The sequence below is a fragment of the Nicotiana tomentosiformis genome, chromosome 4, assembly GCF_000390325.3.
Source record: "Nicotiana tomentosiformis chromosome 4, ASM39032v3, whole genome shotgun sequence".
Classification (NCBI taxonomy): domain Eukaryota; kingdom Viridiplantae; phylum Streptophyta; class Magnoliopsida; order Solanales; family Solanaceae; genus Nicotiana; species Nicotiana tomentosiformis.
This window is the reverse complement of record NC_090815.1, coordinates 9,019,435-9,039,418: the sequence shown is the minus strand read 5'-3', so window position 1 is coordinate 9,039,418 and position 19,984 is coordinate 9,019,435. Positions and strand designations below refer to the sequence as shown.

General features: G+C 38.1%; 1 protein-coding gene across 1 annotated transcript; it reads right to left on the bottom strand.

The window, feature by feature from the left end:
• Positions 1-19,098: 19,098 nt before the first annotated feature.
• LOC104095280 (classical arabinogalactan protein 4-like) lies at positions 19,099-19,476 on the bottom strand. The gene has a single exon (XM_009601368.1). The coding sequence runs from the start codon at positions 19,474-19,476 to the stop codon at positions 19,099-19,101; it is 378 nt and encodes a 125-aa protein (XP_009599663.1).
• Positions 19,477-19,984: the final 508 nt, after the last annotated feature.

Sequence of the window (19,984 nt, the reverse complement as noted above, 5' to 3'; positions counted from 1 at the left end):
AAAACATTGATGTTTTAACTTCCGGTCACTTTCTTCAGTAGGTCTGCGAGGGTTTCCTGTTAAGATGAAACAGGTTCATCTATATTTTTTCCAAGTTGAACCAACCCTTTAGCGGCTTCGCCAGACCCACTTCCTCCTGTTTTCTTTACACTCTCCTTTACTCCAGCAGATTTTTCTCCCCAAACAACCATTGCACCTGTGTATTTGGTTAAACTCACAGGAGTGGGTGAAGAATCAATGACTCTTTTACCATTTCCCCTCACAGTACTTCAAGCACCCTTGCTCTCCTTTTTTTTTTTGCCACCAATTCCTCCAGACTCTGTAGTTTCAATACCTGCTTTAGACTCTACTAGTACAAACCTATTCTCTAAATTTATACCTGTTCAATTTCAGAAGAAACAGTTTCTTCCCCCTCAGTAGTAGATTTGAATGATTCATCAGATTTCTGGGGTTTTTCTTCCTTACCCGCTTTCAATTTTTCATTTATTTTCTTGATTTGTTCTCTCCCCGCAACAACCTTGCGAGCAAGCATCTTTACTCTTTTATTAGAGGTTGGGGTGGTGGAAGGGATGATAGTGGGTGTGGAAGTCTAATCAAACTGAATTTTAGTTTTGAAAAGACTTTGGAGTGTATCCCTAGAATCTAGGTACTTCAATTCGGTTGGGACTATTTTTAACAGAACTGGTTCACTTATAACGGATAAGTCCAAAAGGAGTTTGGAATTAATAGGACTCTGCTCATGATCCAAGTATTATTATTTTAAATTATGCAGAGTATAGAAAACATACCGTGTTATCTTGATGAACCAGGTTCTTCACTGATAGTTCTCTTGTGTAAGTCTAAATTTGCCAAAATAGAGAAACTATCACTAGAGATTAATGAGTTATTTTAACACATGGCACAAGAGTATACTATTGAAAGTATGAGTCTGAGAAAAAATTAATCTAATTATATACACATTTTCAGATTTTCTAACCAAAAATAATTTATTTTTTTTCAATTTTGTTTTTTAATTTTTTTTTCGTTGTGAATTCTGAACTGGTCCTTTTAGGTTATCTTAATCATCCCTAATTCTAACTTGTTCCTTTCAAAGTGATCTCTACTTAGGGATTTTGTGAAGATGTCAGCTATTTGCTTGTTAGTAACACAAAATTCCACAATGATCAACCCTTTTTCATAGTTATCCCTCAAAAAGTGATGCCTAACATCTATGTGCTTAGTTCTCTTGTGGTGAACCAGGTTCTTGGTCATACTAATAGCACTAGTATTATCACAAAAAATGGGAATACAACCAACATCAATTCCAAAGTCCTTTAATTGCTATTTGATCCACAACAATTGAGTACAACATGAAGCAGCAACAACATACTCAGCTTCAGCAGTAGATAAGGCTGCTGAATTTTGCTTTTTGGTGGCCCAAGATACAAGACATGGGCCAAGAAAGTGTGCCATACCTGAGGTTCTCTTTCTATCCACAAGAAAACCTGCATAATCAACATCAGCATATCCTACAAGATTGAAATTACTACCTTTTGGATACCAAAGACAAAGATCAGTGCTGCCTTTTAGATATCTCAAATTTCTATTGACAGCAGTCAAGTGAGACTTCTTTGGATTTACCTGAAATCTTGCACAAAGGCCTATACTGAAAATAATATCAGGTCTACTAGCAGTGAGATACAATAATAAGCCAATCATTCCCCTATACAACTTATGATTGACAGATGAACCAGGTTCATCTATATCCTACTTTGTAGTTGTTGCAATAGGAGTGTCAACTTCTTTGAAATCTTTCATTTAAAATCTTTTAAGCAACTCTTTTACATATTTCTGTTGATGGATCATTGTTCCATTTGGATTTTGTTTAATTTGTAATCCTAAAAAGAAATTAAGCTCACCCATCATACTCATTGCAAATTCACTCCCCATTAGTTTAGCAAATTCTTTACTTAACTTATCAGTAGTTGCTCCAAATATTATATCATCAACATATATCTTAACTACCAAGAGATCTTTACTTTTTTCTTTCAAGAATAAAGTATTGTCAAATTTACCTCTCTTGTAGTCATGCTCAAGCAAAATTTTTGATAATCTTTCATACCATGCTCTTGGCGCCTGCTTGAGCCCATAAAGTGCTTTGTCAAGTTTGTACACATGATCAGGACTCTCCTTGCTTTCAAACCCTGGAGGTTGCTTGACAAACACTTCTTCCTTTAGATACCATTGAGGAAGGCACTCTTTACATCCATCTGGTGGAGGGTGAATTGCATGTAAATAGCAAAGGCTATAAGGAGTCTTATTGCTTCCAACCTTGCAACTGGAGCAAAGGTTTCATCATACTCTATGCCCTCCTCCTGGCTATATCCTTGAACCACCAATCTTGACTTATTCCTTGTAACAGTTCCATCTCCATCAAGTTTGTTTCTGAAGACCCATTTTGTGCCAATTACTGATCTGTCCAAGGGTCTTGGTATCAGATGCCAAACTTGACTCCTTTCAAATTGGTTGAGTTCATCCTGCATTGCATTTACTCAGTCTGCATCCTGCAAAGCTTCAGCAATATTTTTAGGTTCAATAAGAAATAAGAAAGCATCAAAAGCATAAAGATTCTTTAATGAAGATCTGATTTTAAGTTCAAAGGTTAGATCGGTAATTATGTTCTCAATGGGATGAGAACTTTGATACTTGTAGGATTTCACAACCAGCTGGTTTCCCTTTGATATTCCTTCAGTGTTTTGTTGCTGTGGAATAGGTTCATGGACATGTTCCATTGAGGTTTGGGGATCATTTCCTCTTTGTTCTGTTCCCCCTGTCATGTTGCTCTGGGTGGAAGAACCTGTTCCATCACCTGTTCCTTCTTCAGTGCAGCTTCAGTCTGGGCTGTGGCTTCATTTAAGTTTCTTACCAGCCCAATTGCTTCATCATCATGTTCCTGTCTTTCAGAAAGAATATTAGTTTCATCAAAAACCACATGAACACTTTCTTCAACACACATAGTTCTTTTGTTATAGACCTTATAAGCTTTGCTATGTGAAGAATATCCCAAGAATACTCCCTCATCACTTATGGGATCAAACTTACTTAGGTAGTCTTTACCATTATTGTGCACAAAGCACTTGCATCCAAATGTCCTAAGATGGGATATGTTTGGTTTTCTCCCTTTAAGTAACTCATAGGGAGTCTTATCTATAAGAGGTCTATTCATGCGCCTATTTTATGATGTAGCATGCAGTATTTACAGCTTCTGCCCATAAGCTATGGGGCAGTTTACTAGAAAGAAGCATAGTCCTAGCCATATCTTCAAGTGTCCTATTCTTTCTTTCAACTACTCCATTTTGTTGTGGAGTCCTAGGAGCAGAAAAACTATGATCTATGCCATGCTCATCACAAAATTCAACAAATTTAGCATTTTCAAGTTCAGTGCCATGATCAGACCTAATTGATGCAAGTTGATTACCTAGTTGTTTTTGAGTTTTTCTAACAAAAGAAGTGAACATGTCAAATGCTTTATCTTTAGATGTTAAAAACAATGTCCAAGTAAACCTAGAGTAATCATAAACAAGCACCATCACGTATCATTTACCACCTTTGCTTAATGTTCTCATTGGACCACAGAGATCCAGATGGACCAGTTCCATCGTTCTTGTGGTACTTACCACTTTCTTGCATTTAAAGGAGGATCTTGCCTGCTTCCCCCTTGCACAAGCCTCATAAACTTTGTCTTCCTTGAACTTGATGTTAGGCAGTCCTATCACCAAGTCCTTGGAGACTAATTTGTTGAGTTGACTCAGACTTGCATGTCCAAGTCTCTTGTGCCAAAGGATGGGATCATTGTCCAACACACTTAAGCAAGTGAGTTCATTTTCTGACAGTGTGGACAGATCTACAATATATATATTGTTCACTCTTTTTCCATGCAAAATAATCTTGTCAGTGGTAACATTAATCACAAAGCATTTAGTAGAGGTGAATGCTACCAAGTTACCTCTATCACACAGTTGTGATACACTAATTAGACTGTATTTTAGGCCGTCTATCAAATAGACATTCTCAATCGAGTGAAAGTCAGTCTTACCTACCTTACCAACCCCAATGATCTCACCTTTCTTCCCATTTCCAAAGGAGACATTACCTCCTTTGAGGTCCTCAAGTGAAAGGAACTGGTTCTTGCTTCCTGTCATGTGCTTTAAGCAACCACTATTCATGTACCATATTTGGCTGCTCCTCTTCACTTGGACCTACAAAAGGAAATAAAGAGTTAGTCTTAGGAACCAAAACTAGTTTGGGTCCCTTTCTATAGGCAAAAGGATGAATCAAATTCTTTTTAGCCCAACCTGGCAGCCTATTTTTCCCTTGAACAAACTCTTTATTCTTTTGACTAGCCTTTTCTTTTGCAGTGCATTTACTTTTATAGTGACCGGTCTTACCACAGTGTGTGCAAATTTTGTTCTCAGGAAGTGTGAGATACTTACTTTTGGGATACCATTTAGATGGAAGATTCCCAAAGCCAATTCCTTTTCTATTGCTACTGTGATGTTCCTGTAGCCATGACATTGCATCGGAGGACTTGTTCCATTTACAAGTTCTGTCTAGTTCATGCTTGACCTTGCCTAGATCCTCTGTCAAAATTCTTACCTGCTCATCCTTCTTATACAACTCATCTTTTAGTCTACATACATTTTCTTCTAGAGTGAGTTGTGTGTAATCAACTGTCTTCTTACTTGTTCCTAATTTTAGTTTTAGGTTTTCAGATCTAAGTTCTAGGACATTTGATTCAAATGCATGAACCTGGTTCTTTAATGCAGTATTTTCACTTACAGTCTCACTAACTCTAAGTTCCAGGTTCTTACACTTTGCTTTTAAAATCACACATTCCTTAGACATCTATTTCTTTTTATTATTTATATCCTCAGATTCATCAATGAAATCTAGAAGTAACTAAGATAGCCTTTCTTTAGACAAAAACTTAATCTTGTCTTTTAGATGGATTATACTTACTTCAGATTCCTCATCGGATTCTCCAATTGCCATAAGTGCTTGTTCATCTTCATCTTCATCATCTGAGTCCTCATCTGAGCTTTCTCCCCAAGCAGCAACCATAGCCTTTGTTGATCCTTTGTTCTTCTTGGGATGAATCTGTTCCTTCTTTCTGTTTCTTCGTTTAGCTCTTTCCTTCTTCCATTCAATTTCCCATTGAGGGTAGTTTTTGATGTGGTGATCAGTCTTCCCACACTTGTAGCAGCCCTCATTGGTCTGTTTTTCAGGAACCCTTGGTTTATTGTAGCCTCCATTTCTTGAAGAACCTTTTCCTCTCATTAGGTACTTCTTGAAGTCCTTTGTGATCATAGCTATTTCATCATCTTCTAGATCAGAACCTTTAGTGATTCTGAGTGCCAGGCTCCTTTCCTTCTTGGGTATATCCATCTTCATGGTTTGCCTTCTAAATTCATAAGCGGTGAGATTTCCAATTAGCTCATCCAACCTAAGAGTGGCAATGTTCTTTGATTCCTGAATGGCAGTGATTTTGCTCTTCCAAGTAACTGGCAGAACCCTTGTCAGAATCTTCTCAACTCTGTCCTCTTCAGAAATAATCCTTCCAAGAGACTTAAGTTCATTTGTCAGTATGGTGAACCTTCTATACATCTCTTGGATGGTTTCCCCTTCCTTCATGGTGAAATTCTCATATTGAGAATATAGTAGTGTTCCTCTGGACCTCTTCACTTGAGGTGTTCCTTCATGGGCCACTTGGAAAGTGTCCCAGATTTTCTTAGCAGTGGTACAACTTTGGTCTATGGTTCATGCCGTACGAACCTCGACAGTATACACATTATTCTGTATCGGGTCAAACGACCTCGGTAGAATTATGCGTTATATCGCTAGTAGTCCGAATATTCACGAGCTAATCTTTCAACTGATGCTCGACATTTTATATGGTATTCCTTATTTATTTGACATTGACACTTGACATTTGCTGAGTTATTAAGGTAGAACACAAGATTTAGAAATTCATGCTTTAAAAGAAGTAATTGTATATGTAACTTACAGATTTACCCCATCATTGTTGTATGATTCATATCTGCTTATGTTTTATTATATTATTTTATTGGACCTTTAGTAAGTGCCGATGTCGACCCCTCATCACTACTTCTCCGGGATTAGAGTAGATACTTACTGGGTACGTATTGATTTACGTACTCATGCTGCACTTCTGTACTAAATGTGAAGGATCTGATAGGTTCATTTGATGATCACCTTGGCGCGTAGGCACACCTGTGGAGGAGACTTTATGTGAGCTGCATTTTCAGGCTACGCATCGCAGTCTACCGAGTCTCTCTTGTACTGTTTATTTTATCATTTCTTATTGCATTCGGGACAGAGGTTGTATTATTATTGCACTCCTTAGAAAATGCTCATGCACTTGTGACACCAAATTTTGGGGGTTCCTACTGGTTGTTCGTTATTGTAGTTCACGTAGTTATTATCATTTTACCCTGTAAATTCCATTTTATACTATTTAAATAATGGAGATTATGATTTTAAAAGTAATAAATTGAGTAAATAAATTAATAAATCTACGTTGGCTTGCCTGACAACGGCGTTAGGCGCCATCAAAACCTATAGTGGATTTTGGGTCGTGAAAAATGCATCTTCTGCGGCCGCACAATTCTTGTGCGCTCCGCACTTCAAGCAAGGCTTCAAGTCTTGGTCATTTCAAACTCCCTCAATATTTGAATTTTTGTTAGTGCAAACCCTATTCTGCAGCCGCACAATTCATGTGCGGTCCGCATATTAGCTTAACATTTGTTGGGCTTCTTCACTTGTTCTACGGCCGCAGAGGCAAATATGCGGTCCGCACTTCCTTCTGCGGCCGCAGAAATACCTCTGCGGACCGCACTTCTTATGCTATGTGCCCTTCTTGCCTTGTGCTTCTGAACACTCCTTTTTGAGTCGGATTTCTTCATGGGAGATCAAATTTCTAACATTCCTACAATTTGCACACTTTTATTAGTTTTGGGAACATAAATCAATACTTTCGGACTAAAACAAAAGTAAAAATATGCTAATAAGTTGTTAAAATCCACATTTATCACACTTCTCTTCTGATTAAAGTAAAACTACGATTAACTTTGCAATTCAATTAGAAACTCGTTCAACAAATTCAAGCAACTAACAGAAATCAAACCCTCGAATAATAATCAAGTCACAATATCTGTCAATAACCCTAAGAAAGACTACTCCATAGTGGAAAAATTGTTCATCACAAGAGTATTAAGAGAACACGAAAATATTACAACCCACGAATTCAAACAAACTTTTGTATTGAATGATTCAGATGAAGTATTCAAAGTCTCTGTTGTTTTCTTGCCTTCTTCTTTCCAACGGTTTAAGAATTTCATAAGTTTGTTTGAAAAAAAACATAAACTTGCCTATATATAGGTCAAGGAGAATGCCCAAAAATTACAAAAATATATCTGTATTAAGTTTTCCACAGGCGAACGTACGCTGCCGCACACCTGGAAGCTTGGGCGCGCATGTGGGCGCGCATCTATGGCAGTGTCAAGTAAAAATACCATAACTTTGTGTAGGGGAGTCGAAACGACGAGCCGTTTGAACTTCTGAAAACTAGACTCAAAGATACACATTTCTTCACAAGAACAATGATAAAATTCTTGTAGATTGGGAGATATCATCTGTTGAAGTGAGATCATGTGTTTCTAGAGAGAAACATTAGCTCCAACCTCTAAATCCTACTATCTATTGCTTGAATCTTATTTCCTTGTCACCATTTGACTTCTGAAATATCGTATTCAATCATCAAAAACTCTCCTTTGCTATCTTTTATATATTCTTGGACCTTTTTACCTTTTTCTTATCACATCTACACTTAATACTTGCATGCACATCAACAAAATACAAATGTGAATTTTAAAATAAAAGTTTTACCAAATTACTCACCAAAAATCTAATAATCAACCGAAATATAACCAAATAAAACCTTCAATATTAATCTCATCATTTACTAACAATTTGTTGTGAAATAATTGGTTATATATATATATATATATATATATATATATATATATATACACGTTGCTTATTTGTAAGAGAACACAAATAAAAAAAATTAATACATCCAAACCATCCAAATAATAAATAATCAAGTGACCTTCATCGATCATATAACTGAGATGCATTGGAGCATTATCTAATGGAGCAGAAACAGAAAACTTTTTGATTTGTTCTTTCCTATATATTACATGATAAAGTCCTAAGTCTACCCGAGCATAAAAATGTTTTAGCTACGTATGGACTCTCGTCACCTCGTGCGTACGTAGCACCCACAACTAGTTGCACATAACAACAAATATCACCTAGGGGTAGTTCCCTCCTCACAAGGTTAGACATGAGACTTACCTCGCTTCGAAGTTCCATAACCGGCTCCCGCGCCTCTCTAAGACCTCAAACCAAAGCCCATCGAACTGAAACTAGTCAAACAATGTGTAAATCAATCAAAATATACTGCAATGCTTGCAATTTAACATTTTATAAAAATTCCCAACTCTGCTAGAAAATTCAATAAAATCAACCCTCGGGTCCACGTGCCCGGATTTCAAAAATCATCGAAGATAAACTTTACCCACAACATCACGAACTCAAATATATAATTTATCCCAATTTTCATGACCAATTTCGTGGTAAAAATCTATAAATACAAATTTCTAGGTTTTCTACCAAAAATCCCACAATTCTTACTAATTTTCATGTTTAGATCCTGATAGAATCCATGTATTTAACTCACAATAGGTGGGAATAATTTACCTTGCCATAGATGATGAAAACCTCCACTTGAAGCTCTCCGAAAATCGCCCAAACCAAGAGAGAATGAAAGCAAATGGGACAAATCCCGTTCTTAAAAGAACACACTGCCCAGCGACCTTTCGCATCTGCGGTCCATTAGCCGCTTCTGCGGCTCCGCAGATGCGATACTCCTCCTCGCTTCTGCGACAAAAGGTCTGCTTTTGCGGACTCACTTCTGCGGCGAACACTGCCGCTTCTGTGAAGCAGCCCTCCCTCACATTTTTTGCTTCTGTGATCGATTCGCCGCAGGTGCGACTTTGATTTCTGTGGTCCACCTTTCCACTTCTGCAACCCTCGCCTCAGCCATGCCTGGCCGCTTCTACGAAGCCCATCTCACTTCTACGACCAGGCTTCCGCAGAAGCGATCGCAGCTGTAACAGAAATTTTTCAGCTTTTCCTTAAGTCCAAAAATCAATCCGTTAACCATCCGGAATCTAACCGAGGCCCTCGGGACCTTAACCAAATATACCAACACTTCCCAAAATAATATAGGAACTTAGTTGAAGCCTTAATCCAAGTCAAACGACATCAAAATCATGAATCGTGCCTCGAATCAAACTTATAGATTTTCGAAATTTTCAAATTCTTTATCTTGTGCCGAAACGTATCAAATCAATCCGGAATGACTTCAAATTTGCACACGAGTCATAAATGACATAATGAAGCTATTGCAAGTCTTGTAACCCCAAACGGACATCGATAACATCAAAATCCACTTCAAACCAAACTTATGAAACTCCTAAACCTTTAAAATGCCAACCCTCCATAATAAGCGCTGAAATGCTCCCGGGTGATCCGATACTCAACCCGAACATATGCCCAAGTTCGAAATCCTCATACAAACCTATTGGAACCTTCAAATCCCGATTCCGAGGTCATTTACTCAAAAGTCAAACCTTAGTCAATTCTTCCAACTTAAAGCTTCCAAAATTAGAATTTTTCCATCCGAAACAACTCTGAACTTCCCGAAATTCAATTCCGACCACACGTACAAGTTATAATACATGAAGTGAAACTACTCAAGGCCAAAAATTGATGAACGACGCGCTAGAGCTCAAAACGACTTGTCAGGTCGTTACAACATTGTAGCCGCAGACTAAATTGTGCGGCTGCAGAATCTAAGTCCTTGCAAGTTGAAGCAATCTGCGGACCACACATAGAATTGTGCGACCGCAGAACCTCTCGAGGGGCATTTTTGTCAGCGAATTTTGGGCCACTATAAATAGACGAGAATCATATTTTAAGTCAAGTTTGGAAGTTGGAGCTACTGTAGCTGTTGTATTTTGATTTTTAAGGAAGTTTGTGACTATTTTGTGATTTAAATATCATATTTTATCATTTTAATCTTAGATTTTGAGTTTAATTAGCATTTCTTCTTTATTTTCTTCATCTTCTATTATGAGTAGCTGGACTTTTACTAGGGTTGTGACCCAACCCTAGCGTGTAAACCTTCTGGGTATTTAATTTAATACTTGTTTATGATTGGGTATTGATTATTTAGCCTTGTTTATGCTTTAATTTTAGAATTAATGGTTGCAAATATTTATTCATGCCTATTTGACTTGGTTCTTATTTAAAAAAGAGGTACCTAGTCTATGAAAACTTGGCTAACAAGAAATTAGGCTAATTAAGGATTTGATAAGCCTAATTAAAGCATTTGAACTAGAGATAGTAAGAACCCAACTTGATCTCATATCAACTATTTAGCTTGATACCCATTTGGGCTTGAGAAAGTCAAATTAGGCAAAATCGCTCTATGACCGAGAAGTATTGAGTGGGTAACTTAGAGTTGAGAGCCATAATACACCCCGATCAATAAAACAAGTGTTAATGTATTTAACCCATTAGGCGAACACCTAGGTTAAGGTCACATCCCTAGTCTTTTTAACTATTTGGAAAAACAAATAAAACAATCATTAGCTTTCTATTTTTTGGAAGTAGAAAACAAAACTGTTTGTTTGGAAGTGCAATTTAGTTGTTCCATTTGTTCTTGTCAAGTGTATACTCCTAACACCCATATTAAACACCCTGTGTAAATCGACCCCGACTCTTGTTGGGTACTATTCTTCCAACGACCGTTTCCACTCACTATTGAGTGCTAATTGGACGTGGATCAATTTTTGGCGTCGTTGCTGGCGAGTTAAAATGGTGTTAGCTATATATTTGAGTTTGTTTTTGGAATATCTTCTTTCCCTTCTGTGTTACTAACTTTTGTGAGAAATTATAGGTACAAACTTGGCGAGCAATAATCTCAAAAATTTGCCCTTGGGTGAATTGGACGGCGAGGAGGAGCAAGTAGAAAAGGTACCTCTTGAACCTCAAGCCAATCGGAGAGGCCGGTACCTCATGACAATGTGCCCGTTCCATCCCCACCTCCACCACGAGCGGATCCATACCGAATATTGCCCAACCAAAGTTATGCTAGTGCAATAGTCCCTCCCCGTATTAGGGCTAACAACTTCCAAATCACCAATATGATACTGACTTTGCTTGAGCAACAGGATTTCTTTACCGGTGCTCCAACTCAAAATGCTTACAAACATTTGAAGGGCTTTGTGGATACATGTTGTGTGAGCAAGCAAACTAATGTTTTCGAGGATGCATTGAGGCTAAGGCCTTTTCCCTTATCTCTACGGGGGAAAGCTTTAGATTGGTTGGAACGATTGCCGAACTATTCAATTCACACTTGGGATGAGTTGGTGGAAAAGTTCATTGCTAAGTTTTTCTCTCCCGGGCACCTGGCTACACTTCGAGATGAGATCTTGGCATTCAAGGAAGAGCCTAATGAACCACTACATGAAATATGGGAGCGCTATAGGACAATGGTTAAGGAATGTCCCAACAACGATATGACGAAAAACATGATTCAACAAACCTTTTATCGTGGGATTAACACAACCAACCAATGTATAGTGAATCAACTATCCGGTGGAAACTTTATGACTATGCCTTATACGGAGGCGTGTGAAATCTTGGATGAGATAGCGAAAACATCATCGGCTTGGCAATCCCGGGCCAATGTTCCACAAAGTGATCCGAAAATGATCCAACTTCACAAAGAATTGCAATACCATGGGCAAGCCATTGTCGAATTGACCACTACCATGACTCAACTAGCAAAGGCCCAACTAAATCAAGTGCAAGCTCCTAAGCAAGTTAATACTATGGAGGGAGTGATGGTGAAAAAGGGGAGGACCAAAGGTCCACAAGTGCAAAATTAAGTGGAGAACTATGTGCAAGATGATGGTGTTTTTGAGCAAGATAACTCCTATAATAAACAAGAAGAGGAAGTGCAATATGTGAACAATTTTCAAGGGCAAAGAAACAACTTCCAAGGCCCAAACCAACAACAATGGCGACTACAAAATAATCATGGCAATTGGAATTCTAATAATCAAGGGAATTGGCATAACAACAACAATCAAGGAAATTGGAGTGGAAACAACCAAGGAAATTGGGGAGGCAACAATCAAGGTAGATAAAGTAAAATCAAGGCAACCGGGGGTCGGGTTTTTAAAGGCCCCCGATGTACCAACAACCGAGCAATCCACCTCCTTATCCTTTCCATGGTTCAAGTTCTTCAAATAATGAGATGGGACATATTGAAAGTATGTTCAAGCAAATGATAGAAAAGAATATCGATTCGGATGTCCAACTTGCCTCACACAACACATCAATCCGCAATTTAGAAGTTCAAATGGGGCAAATATCTCAAGTTCTAAATTCTCGTCCTAAGGGGGCACTATCAAGTGACACGGTGGTAAACCCATGTGCAACTAATTCAATATGACCGGTTATGAAGGGTGGTAACAATACGAGGCATACCATGGCGGTTATCACAAGAAGTGGAAAAGGCGGGAATGCACCCACCTCAAGTGGAAGGCGGCTTGTTAATGATGATCAAGTGATGCAAGAAGAAGAGATCCCAAACAATGTTGTTCATCCTAATGAGGAAATTCAGATTGATATTGATGATAGTGTGGAAGAGACTCAAGAGAAGGTGAACCCGTATAGGGAATACATTATTGACATACTGAAGCCGGTAGTGCAAAAGGCTAAGGCACCCATGCCTAAGCCTCTACCTCTGTACCCTTAAAGACTTGCCAAGCAAAATGGTGACAATCAATTCAAGAAGTTCATTCAAATGATGAAGAGTCTTTCAATCAATGTGCTATTAGTTGAAACTTTAGAATAAATGCCCGATTATGCAAAGTTTATGAAGGATATTGTGACAAAGAAGCGGTCAATGACTTTTGAGACCATCAAAGTCACTCATCTAGTGAGTGCAATTATTTATTCAATGGCTCCCAAGTTGGAGGATCCCGGTGCTTTCACGATTCCTAGTACAATTGGAAGTGCCGAGTTTGCTAAAGCTCTTTGTGATCTTGGGAAAAGTATCAATTTGATGCCCTATTCGTTGTTCAAGACGTTGGGAATTGGGCAACCAAGACACACCTCTATGAGATTGCAAATGGCCGATCGTACCATAAAAAGCTTGTTGGGTGTGATTAAAGATGTTTTGGTCCGGGATGATAAATTTATTTTCCTGTGAACTTTGTCATTCTAGATTGTGAGATTGATTATGAAGTGTCAATTATTCTTGGGATACCTTTTCTTGCTACGGGTAAGGCTATTTGTGATGTTGAAGCCAGAGAACTCACTTTCCGAGTTGGTGATGAAAAAGGGGTATTCTATGTGTGTAAGTCCATGCGGAAACCAAATAGCAATGAAGTGTGTTCTTTTGTGGACTTGGTGACCGATATCATTGTTGATGATACAAGTTCTACAATTAATGTTGGTGATATGTTGGAGGTCGTCTTGCTCAACTTTGATGATGATGAGATGGATAGCTTTATGAAATGTGTAAACTCTTTGCAAGGAATGGGGTCGTACAACTATGCACCCCAAAAATTGTCCTTGGATATTGAAAATAGGAAGACTCCTCCTACAAACTTTCTATTGAAGAGCCACCTACCTTGGAGTTGAAGTCATTGCCTCCACATCTGCGGTATAAAATTCTTGGCCCTTGTTCTACTTTACCGATTATTCTTTCCTCTTGTTTAACTAACGTGCAGGTAGATTCCACATTGGCGGCACTAAAAAAGAGGAAGAAGGCTATTGGGTGGACCTTGGCAGATATTCATAAGATAAGCCCCACCTTTGCATGCATAAGATCAAGTTGGAGAATGGTGTTAAACCATCTATTGAACATTAAAGAAGACATAATGAGGCTATGCAAGAAGTTGTCAAGAAGAAGATTATCAAATGGTTGGATGTCGGGGTTGTCTACCCCATCTCCGATAGTTCATGGACTTCTCCAGTTCAATGTGTCCCAAAGAAGGGGGGCATGACGGTGGTCACCAATGACAAGAACGAGTTGATTCCTACAAGAACGATAACCAGTTGGAGGGTGTGTATGGACTATCACAAGCTCAACAAATTTACAAGGAAGGATCATTTTCCACTTTCTTTCTTAGATCAAATGCTCGATAGATTGGCCGGGCGTGCTTTCTATTGCTTTCTTGGTGGGTACTCGGGCTACAACCACATTCTCATTGCTTCGAAAGATCAAGATAAAACAACCTTTACATGTTCCTATGGTATTTTTGCTTTCAAGCGGATGCCATTTGGTTTGTGCAATGCACCAACGTCTTTTCAAAGGTGTATGATGGCTATTTTCACGAACATAGTGGAGGACTACCTTGAAGTTTTCATGGATGACTTCTCGGTGGTTGGAGATTCTTTTGATGATTGTCTTGCAAATTTGGACCAAGTGTTGGGTAGATGTGAAGAAACCAATTTGGTGCTCAATTAGGAGAAATGTCATTTCATGGTCGAGAAAGATATTGTCCTTGGCCATAAGGCAAAGATGGAGGTGATTTCTAAGCTTCCACCCCAACTTCGGTGAAGGGTGTGGGTAGTTTCTTAGGCCATGTAGGTTTTTATCGGCGCTTCATCAATGATTTCTCTAAGGTGGTGAACCTGTTGTGCAAGCTTCTTGAGAAGGATGCTAAGTTTAATTTCAATGATGATTGCATGAGAGCTTTTGAATTTTTGAAGCTCAAGTTGACAACTACTCCCATCATCACTGCTCCAAATTAGAGTGTGCCTTTTGAACTCATGTGTGATGCAAGTGACATAATGGTTGGGGCTGTTTTAGGGCAACGTATCAACAAGATGTTTCATCCGGTCTACTATTTTAGCAAGACCATGAATAGTACCCAAGTCAACTATACTGTTACAGAGAAAGAGCTCTTTGCTATTGTGTTTGAAATTGAGAAGTTCCACCCGTACTTGATGGGTGCAAAAGTTATTGTCCACAGAGATCATGCATCCCTTCGTTATCTTATGAGCAAAAATGATTCCAAAGCTCGGTTGATGAGATAGGTACTCTTGTTACAAGAATTTGATATTGACATCCAAGATAGAAAAGGAAGTGAAAACCAAGTGACGGACCACTTGTCTCGTTTGGAGGATGAGGGGAGGCCGCATGATGACTTTGAAATTAATGACTCCTTTCCCGATGAGCAACTCTTGATAATTTCAATGAAAGAGGTTCCATGATTCGTAGACTTAGCAAATTATCTTATGTGTGGAATCATTACGGATGAGTTCTCTTCAAGCCAATGGAAGAAGCTCAAAAGGAATTGTCAAGATTATTATTTGGATGAACAATATCTTTTTCGGATTTGTACGAATGGGGTGATTAGGAGGTGTTCTTGGGGCTTGTCATTCTTCGCCATATGGTGGTCATCATGGTGGAGCAAGAACGGTAGCCAAAGTGCTTAGTTGTGGTTTCTATTAGCCCACTCTTTACAAGGATGCTAGTGAGTTAGTAAAAAGATGTGATGAATGTCAAAGGGCCGGTTGCTTTACTACATCTTGGTCGCGGTGGATTATGTATCCGAATGGGTTGAGGTCGTTGCTTTACCCAACAATGAGGCGAGAAGTATAGTGGCTTTCTTGAAGAAAAATATTTTCACAAGGTTTGGTAATCCACGTACAATTATAAGCGATGTGGGTTCACACTTTTGCAACAAGGCTTTTGACACTTTACTTAGCAAGTATAGTGTTACTCACAAAGTCACAACTCCCTATCACCCACAAGCTAGTGGGAAAGTGAAAGTCTCAAAGAAAAGATGAAATATCTTCATGAAAAATACATTTGGAACAAAGAGTTCAAGGAGCAGAAATGAGGAATGAATTTAGAACTAGGGGTTGAGTTCATAAGTGCTCGAAAACGGAAACAATTCAGGGGAGTTTCCTTATCTCTTGCTTTATACTTGTATATCATGGGGACATGCCACAATTTCAAGTGTTGGGGTGGGGGGCTATAAATAGCTATTAAAAAAACAAAAATATTTTATTTCTATCTTACTAGGATATTTTCTTGTCTTGTACTTCCATGGATTTCTTGTTTGGTTATTTACCATAGTCGTAATATTGTGAACCAAATACTTTCTAGAGTAGATTTTGTTGTTTCTTTGTTTTTAGATAAGTTTTTAAAAAGTTTCTTGTGGTTGCCAAAATTGATTGTACCTGACTTTTGGGGTGCATGATCATGTCCTTATAAGTTAAAGAGACCATCGGTGATTGCGATCCGAATTGAGTGCCTATCCAAAATACTGTATGTGGTGAGATGAATGCTTGCTTATTAGTCATTCCCTACAGAGTCAAGAACTTGGCTTAGTTGTGACTCAAAGCGAAATCATAGGTAATAGTTGAGTTTGGAGATGATTGTAGGCCCTCTTTGTTAGCCCTTCTCTACTACTTTGACCCTTCCAAAGAATTGAAGAGTTATACCTAGTTAGCCCAATTGAGCCTAAATCCCTCTTTTCTTGGAAACCATATTATGACCTAGACCCTTAGCCTTCCCTAAGCACTTGAATACCTTGTGCGTGATTCTAAAAGATGAAGAGAACTAAGTGTGGGGGTTGGGCTTGGTTTTTGAGTGGAACTAAAAAGAAGTGAAAAATGGTGCACCATCTTGAATGTATGTGATGTACATGAGTAGGGGATTGTGAAAAGTAATTGAGAAAGAAAAAAAGAGAGAGATAATACTCTCATGCTGTGCAGAGTGAGCACAAGGAAACATTCCTCTATTGATGTTAAATCCCTATTATGATGTGCTTAAAGACATGGAAACTGGGTGCTCTTCTGAATTAGGAGTTTGGAGGCAATTGTCACTGTAAAAGTCATAGGTCACGTGTGAAGTTATAGATATGAAAGTGCTTAGGGAGGTATAGATACTCTTATCCAGATTATATCTGACCCGTCCCATAGCCTACATTACAACCAAATGCAAAGTCCTACATGATCCCGACGAAACTGTTCCTATATTAGTGGAGAGTCACACAATGGCCAAGCTTATGCTACTCTTAAAGGCATGATCCACTTTTTTGTGAGGGTGAGCGATTTTTTGCTTTATTGCCGTATGATTTTCTCATAATTAGTGTGTGAATGAGCATGTTCCTTTCTTGTGAGGTGTATCGAGAATTTGGCGCCGATTTGACCACGACACTAGTGGGATGTCATGACCGGGGTTAAGGTTGAATGTGACCATAGGATGGTGTCTAGTTGATTCTGGTCGGCCGACTGTCTAAGGTGGTTACAATATTAAGAGCAATTTACTTCTACATTTGCTCGGGACGAGCAAAAGCTAAGTGTGGGGGTGTTTAAAGAACTTAATATTGAGGGTTTTATTTGATTATATTTCGGGTGGTTATTATATTTTTGGTGAGTAATTTGGTGATAATTTTATTAGAAAACTCACATTTGTGTTTTGTTGATGTGCATGAAAATTCTAAGTGTAGATGTGAGAAGAAAAAGGGGAAAAGGTCCAAGAATATACAAAAGATAGCAAAGGAGAGTTTTTGATGATTGAATACGATATTTCAGAAGTTACATGGTGACAAGGAAAGAAGATTCAAGCAATAGATAGTAGGATTTAGAGGTTGGAGCTAAAGTTTCTCTCTAGAAACATATGTTCTCATTTCAAACAATGATATCTCACAATCTATAAGAATTTTTATCATTATTCTTGGGAAGAAATGCAGATCTTTGAGTCTAGTTTTCAAAAGCTCAAATAGCTCGTCGATTCGACTCTCCTAAACAAAGTTATGGTATATTTATTGGACACTGCCATAGATGCGTGCCCAAGCTTCCATGTGCGCTACAGGCAAAAAACTTAATACATACCTATTTTTGTAATTTTTGGGCATTCTCCTTGACGTATATAAAGCCTAAGCTCGTCCCAAACTAGGTATCTTGGATTTTGGAGTATTATTTGGTGAGAAGAAGGCAAGAAAATAACAGAGTCTTTGAATACTTCTTCTGATTCATTCAATACGAAAGTTTGTTTGTATTCGTGGGTTGTAATATTTTCTTGTTCTTTTAATACTCTTGTGATGAATAATTTCTCCACTATAGAGTAGTCCTTCTTAGGGTTATTGACACATATTGTGACTTGATTATTATTGGAGTATTTGATTTCTGTCAGTTACTTGAATTTGTTGAACGAGTTTCTAATTGAATTGCAAAGTTAATTGTGGTTTTACTTTAATTGGAAGAGAAGTGTTGCTACAATTTTTATTGTGTTATCTTGTTTGGGTTAATTTTACTATTCTCATAGGTAATTGAAAAAGCTTGTAGAGTTATTAATTGGCTCAATTATTGCTACTTATACACCGATTTTGTGCTCGTCGGCAATTCATAAAAAGATTGCCGACTCAAAGAGGATGAATCCATGAAATGGCTATGGATGAAGTCGGTTTTTTTTTTTATAATGTCTCTTCATTCTTTACAAACTCATAAAAATTATTCCAAGTTGTCAAGAAAGAATATTTGAGATGACATTTATTGGTACAATATTGGTCAAGTTTGCTTCATCTTCGGAAATGACACATTAATTAAAATACTAAATTCATGGTTAAGCAAATACTGAGAGGAAAGAAAAGGAGGTATCTAATATTAAGGAAAAAGAATACAAAATCAAATTTAATAACTTATTTCAATGTACTTGGAGTAATTATTCAATACAAAATAAATAAACATGTCAATACAAAAGAGTCATGTATCACCCAAATATGAATCAATCACCCTAACCTCAAATCCAATGTAAAAAAATCACAAATATACCAAAATAATAGACACAATAAAAACCTAAATAAACTAAAAACAACTAAACAAATCTCGTCCGTCCATCAAAAGTACAATCTCTTCCCAACTAGACACGTGGCTCTACATCAAAGCAACAGCAATGAGAGCTCCAACAAATGCAGCTCCACCAAAGACGGCTCTGTTACTGGAGCTAGGTGCCGGTGGGACGTCGGCGGCGGGCTGACCGGGCGGAGAAGCACCAGGTCCGGCGGGGGTTGGTGAAGGTGGTGAAACAGGGAGAGATGATGGTGAAGGTGATGGAGTGTTTGATGATGGTGCTGAGGATGGAGTCGGTGAGGTGGTCGGAGTTGTAGTCGGCGGCGACATTGCCGGAGCCGGTGTCGGAGTTGGTGAAGCGGTGGGGGAGATTTTAGGTGCTGGAACAGGGGATTGAGCTATGCATGAAGTGATGAAAAGAGCTAAAAGTAAGAAAATTTTGAAGCCTGTGGAAGAAGCCATATATGAAAGTTGGTTTTCTTGTTTTTTGCAGAGGGACAAAAAAAAGGAGAACTGGTTTTGTTGAATGTAGGAAAGTAGAAGAACTCGAAAATGAATGGAGAAGAAGATATTGTGGAGAGGAAATATATAGAAGAGGGAGAGAGAATAAGGAGGTTGAAAACTAAATATTTGAAAAGTTTGTAAGGAAACGCGGTAATTAAGTACTCCGTTCAATCTTAGAGCCAGAGGTTTTAGGCTCTAACAGTATAAAGTCGTCATTGTTAGATATTGTTTTATAAAGTCGTCATTATAACGTAGGATTTTTCGATGGAAATTTGAGTTTAATTGGGCATTAATATAAATGTCGGACATCAAGGGCGTATTTAGGTTTTAGAATATGAATTTACTTGAACTCATGTTCCTCTTCTTAAATCATATATAACAATATTATATTTTTTTAAAATTACGTAAATATATGTGTGCATTTATATTCAAGAACTTGTATGGTACAATAATTATTGATGTATCT